The sequence below is a fragment of the Triticum urartu genome, chromosome 4 (assembly GCF_003073215.2).
Source record: "Triticum urartu cultivar G1812 chromosome 4, Tu2.1, whole genome shotgun sequence".
In the NCBI taxonomy this organism is placed as follows: domain Eukaryota; kingdom Viridiplantae; phylum Streptophyta; class Magnoliopsida; order Poales; family Poaceae; genus Triticum; species Triticum urartu.
The window spans coordinates 605,559,471-605,565,105 of record NC_053025.1 but is presented as its reverse complement, the minus strand read 5'-3'; the positions used below and the strand labels follow the sequence as shown (position 1 = coordinate 605,565,105).

The 5,635-nt window shown below is 37.1% G+C and overlaps 1 protein-coding gene across 1 annotated transcript; it reads left to right on the top strand.

The window, feature by feature from the left end:
* Window positions 1–277: 277 nt before the first annotated feature.
* LOC125553126 (zinc finger MYND domain-containing protein 15-like) lies at window positions 278–5,635 on the top strand (the record flags this gene model as incomplete). The annotated part of the gene is made up of 10 exons (XM_048716912.1): window positions 278–421; window positions 671–789; window positions 1,634–1,680; window positions 1,764–1,864; window positions 2,660–2,744; window positions 3,290–3,398; window positions 4,529–4,685; window positions 4,803–4,874; window positions 5,203–5,316; window positions 5,418–5,635. Coding segments are annotated over 10 exons (1,041 nt in total), but the record flags the coding sequence as incomplete, so codon positions are not given.

Below are 5,635 nucleotides of genomic sequence, written 5' to 3'. Positions count from 1 at the left end.
AAGCTTGAGCCTTTCAGGATGGTTGGGGTGTTTGATAGACTTCATGTTAAGAAGGGTTGATAGGCTATGCATCATGCAGTAGGAATGGATGACTATTTGATAACCATCAACAGCAGTTTGATTCTTTGATAGAGGTAGCAGAATTATACTACTAGGAAACACGACTTTAGGAGCCATGTAGCACTATCGACAGGGTCAGTGGAGTTTATAGCCATGTACTCGGAAATAAATTCTTCTATAATTGTATCACCTATCATTCTCCTTTTACATATATTTTTCATGCATTAATTTGGCAATCCCTTTTCAGTTCATACATTGGAAAGTTCATAAAGAAGAATGTGCAAGGCTTGCAACACAAATGAGTCGCATTGATATGCTCAGCCAATTTCCGTTCACATTCTCCGTCGAACCTCTTGCTCTGGTACTTCTTGTCTTTCCAAAATAGTGATATTCTGTTTCTCCGTAATTTTTCATTTTCTTCTTGTGCCTGAATTTTGTTTTATGGTTCTACCTTAGATTCTTGAAATGATTTGGTACCAATTGCCTTCATTCATGTTCTGCACTTAACTCACTTGGTCTTCTAAGTTACCTTTTTATGCAAATTAAAGAGCCTGTGTTTCCTCATTGCTTTGTGATGTCTTGTTTTCTCACACACATTTACTAATTTTAGAATCATACAAACCGAAGTATGAGGTGCTTATTTTTGGAGTCAATGAAAGTTCACCTGAAAGGACTCTGGAAATCAGAATGCATGTGTGGCCCAGATATTGCTTCTGTCAAGGACCTGAGGTTTGTAAAAGAAAATAGCATAATGACGTACTAGCCTTTTCAAGAAAACTCAATGAGCATTGTGTCTCGTTGTATTGATGATTAGAAAACTGTACATGCCTTAGACAAGGTCAGCCGAACAACTGAAAGAAAGAGCAAAATGAACACACTAAGAAATACTCAGTGTGCCGGCGGCAGAAGAGCAGCCCTGGAATGATCTTGTCAATTAAGCATAATAATGAACTCTATTGTTTGTTGAGGAGGCACTCTTAGCCATCCATTTTGATATTCTATATGATATCATGTTATCAATGTATGATCTTCCATGTCTTGGGAACACTATTAGTTAAGTCTAAAGATCTTGTGGCTATCTTTTTGGGAACTCACTTCTCTTATTAAGCTATTATGGTCGGAGCAGGAGGGAATTCCTGTGATCTATATACTTATTTTGAATGTTTGAATTAATACAGTTTGACTGGCTGATGGTAGTGATTTTGCTGCTAATTTTGTTTGTAAGTTGTTTATAGAGTCTTGTGTTCATCTTCAAATTTTTCGCTTAACTTCATATAGGGCATCAAAAGAATTTTGTAATGGTCTATGAGGATGCGGGTAATTTTTTTTTTTTTTGTATAATGATGAATTGCTTTTGTATCTCAACTTTTTATGTAGTCATTTCTATCACTTTTTTCATCCTATAGATCAAACTTGAATAATTTCGAGTCTTCACCATTTTCATGTGGGTATAAATGTCTCAGTGGCTAATTATTTATTAAACAAACTATTTACATGGCTTCAAATTGTTATTTCTATATTCCATCGTTACTGTCTGGTAATTTGACTTTGTATTGTTCTGCATAATGTACAGCATAACAACTGAATGGAACATGGAACGCTCACTTTGCCCATGTACAGGTACATCTCTGGATTTGGTGAGGTTGCTGGAAATATGTTTATTTCACTGTAATTAAAAATATCACATTTTTTGTGATCCATAGAGCCTGAAAATCCTGTGCCCGCACCCCTGGCAAGCTGGGAAGACTACTTTCAGTGGAGATCCCTTCCTTTACATTCACCTGTGGCAGTTTTACTTCACTGGGTATGTGCAATATAATATCTTATGATATATACTTCCTCCGACCCAAAATAAGTGACGTGGTTTTAGTTCAAATTATTTTTGTATGGAGGGAGTATTAGTTTTCAGAAGTGGTACTCTCTATATATCCTGTTACTCATTATGTCATCTGGTGGGTTTGATTTTGTTAATAAGAACACATGGGGGATGGGGTATTCTGTTTGAACATATTAGGAGGGCAAAATAAAGGTCCAAACTAAGGAGAGACAACTCCTTAACAAACAAAGAAATATACACAAAAACACATCCACTGCCTAAAACAAGTACTATTCTGAGTGCTGTTTGTGGGTTTAAACCATTTACCCTAAATGTGCTAGAATTGATGATTGCATGGGTGAACAAGTATGTGTGTGCAGAAACAAAATAAGGCGTACCAAATTCTCATGTGAATGGAGCGATAATTTCAGAATTTGTGTTGGTCGGTGCATTGTTAATACAATTGTTGTATATAGGATATGTGCGGAAGGTTTTATTTACATTGAGATAATCCATCTTGATGTCATCATATAGCATGAAACTTGGAAAGTCTTGGATAGTATCAATTTCATTAATTATAAGTGGTCTGATACTGAGCAATGTTAATTGCGAAGTGAGTAAAGGGAGGAATTGAAGTTAAGGGGGGCAATGCTTATTTTATATAGCATTTTCAGACAGGGAGATGCTGCTGTTTTAGTATAGTGTACAGTTGCGGTCCCATTTTGTCTTACTGCGCAATCTCATTATGGGCCAGTGTTCACCGCACTTGCTTCATTTTTGCAGCCACTTACTCTATATCATTGCCTTCAACTATCTCGCGTCCGAACCTCAAGATATGGCCATGACACTCTGCACATTCACTATTTAGGTAAAATCTGTTATGTTCAGCTCTCTTCCATGTAGAGTGCTTGCATGCATCTGTGTAAGTCCGGTTGTTCCATGGTAGCCAGCTGCTTCAGTGGTTCCTGCTAGCGTCATTCTTTATTGGGCCAAGCTGGTTTAAAATGCCTTTGAGGTTCACTCTATGCTAGGGCTAGTTGTGGATGATTGCATTTTTGCAAAGTCTTGAAGTGTTGGTAAACTTCTTAATGCCTGCTGAAATTTATTTCAGAAAGTATAAGCGTCTCCTGGTATTATCATTTGTTTCATTGACTACCTCCATCCCACATTGTATTGGTTGTACAGGATTATCACTAAATATTTGGGCACAAATACGTGCCATTAAGTAGTAAGCAATATTGTACTTAAATAGTTTTAATTAAGAATCAAGTTTTAATTATGTGATGGTTCCAGTTTACCACAACTCGCCATAGGAGAAATATCTTTCTTCAAGTACTCTATAGCTCTTTCAACCAGATAACAGGCACTGATGTTTTGCTTTCTTCATGCACATTATCTACCACATATCTGAAGGACCTGAGAAAGAGCTGCTTCAGCTTGCGGTGTTTGCAGAACTACGTGCACTATTTCCAGGTGTCCACCTTCGCATTGAACTTGTGGGGCCAGCAGTTCCAAGATCCAGGTTAGCCACCGAAGCTGATTTTTGATTTTAATGTTTGATATTTCCTTGTGTTTGCCTGACAACTTCATATATATACTTACTTTTTTCCCCATCATTATTTTTATCGTTCCATTTTTTATTAGAGCTAAATAGAAATCTGCTCCAGTTAGTCATCTTAAATAGAAAAGGTTGAACATTAATCTAGACTCTGGAAATAATTTAGGGGGTGTCATGTTCAGAATTCTTGTTTATGTCGCATTAATTTTGATCGCATTATTCATTTGTGCAAACTTGATTCAGTTCTGATTTTTTCCATAGTCAGAGGATCTAACTGTCTTGCTTGTGTGCAAGCCAACCTCGAAATCTATTCATGGCTGTATGGGAGAACAATCTTTCACCTTTAGATTTAACCATTTAGACATATGTCGAATGAATGCAATATTGACTAATACAATCAAATAGTATGATGACGTCCATAGAAGATGGTGTTACATGTTTTAACTTACAGCAGAAGATGAGGCATTAAATTGCTTTAAGATCAGTAAGGTTGAGGTAGAGAACCAACTAGATAAGAAAATCAAATGCCTAAGGTCGAATAGAGGAGGAGAATACATCTCACATGTGTTCTCTGAATTCTGTTTGGCCAAGTTAAGTGTGCCAGCATGTGAATGGCAAAAACTAGGACCTAAAATGGGTGCCATGTGATAAGGATTCTGGGCAGTGCTGTGCTCCACACAACTACTCAGGTCTCCGATTGTTGTCGCCTCTCCTTTGCATGTGCCCGATTGCCGCGACCTCTCCTCTGTCTATGTACAAAAGCATGTCCGACTCCATCTGTTGCATTGCAAGTACATGTTGTGATTTGTTATTTCATGTGTGATCAAATTCCCGGTTGACTCATATCGAGTTTAGTCTATCCAAGTTTTAAATCGATGATACACGCAGTACTAGCCTTCATATATTTGATAGTGGTAGAAATCTTGTAGACCTAACATTGATGTTCAGTATGTTGCCTGTTTTTGGAATTATTTTAGTGGTAGGCCTTATTTTCAACAGGTATTACATATACAGTTATTTCCAAATACTGAGTAGGATAATTAGTTTGGAGTTCCTGCTCTTTTTTGTGATTTTGATATGATGGCTGCTTACAGGGATGGTGAAGTTGTAAATATTTCCAGCTATCCAAATTGTTCCGGTGAGAGTTGCCATTGTAGATCTTCTATTGCCTCTGAGAACTTGAATTGCAGTGCAGTGACACTGAGAATATGGAAAGGACTCTATCATGAGAGATATGGTGATATAGTAAAGGTTCTCTCAACAGTAACTCTTGACTTATTTAAAAATGTGAAGTTCCCTGTCAGCTTCACAGTCAAGTATTTTCATGTATGGCTGACTTCCCCCTACTAATAATTTGTTTCTTGGTAGGATTCAAATCCTCATCTTATACTTGCCCCAAATGCGGGTGTAGCTGCTTATCCTAGTTGGATGCCAACTATTGTAAGTATTGAATGCATAATAAACAAGTTATTTTCGTGCTGTAGCATGCATTTATGACTTCAACTGTTTGATCCTCTGCCGGTGTATCCTCCCTCCTTTTGTCAATTAAGTTATAACTTTAATTTTTTGAGTAAAAATGCATGCAGTCAATTAATATCTCTTGTTTCTGTAATACAAGCTATCTTCATCAGCTACATGAGTCATGGAAGCATGTTTTGGCATTTCATAGTAATTGCACATTTACACTGCCTCAGCTATATTTTTAAGAGCCTTTTTTTATTTAAAACAGTTGGTGCTAATTATCATTTGTATTCTATTTCGTTTCAAGGAAATGATTAGGGGGATTGGAGTTCCTGCAATCTTTACGGACTTTTGCGAAGAAGCTGCTCATCTGGCTTCTTGCTGCATAAGCTCCATAACTGGTCAACCCCTGGGACTCCCTGTATGTCTTGTATATGCTCTGTCTTTTGTTATCTCTTTTGTTGTTGAATTATGGAGCGTCAATCAAACTAACACCTTCATCATCTGTCATTTCTCATCCAGATACAGGTAAATCCTTTCAGGCAGCCAATTGAGGAGAACAATAGTGCGCTATACATACCATGCTACTCGAATGGTTTTGTTTTTGGAATGTAAATAGCCATTTTAGCCCCCTTTTTATCACCAGAAAATATTCAGAGGTTCAGTCGTGGAGGTATGATAATGTAACTTCTCCTAATAAATATAGAGAAAGATGCTATGAAATATGTTTACATGGATGA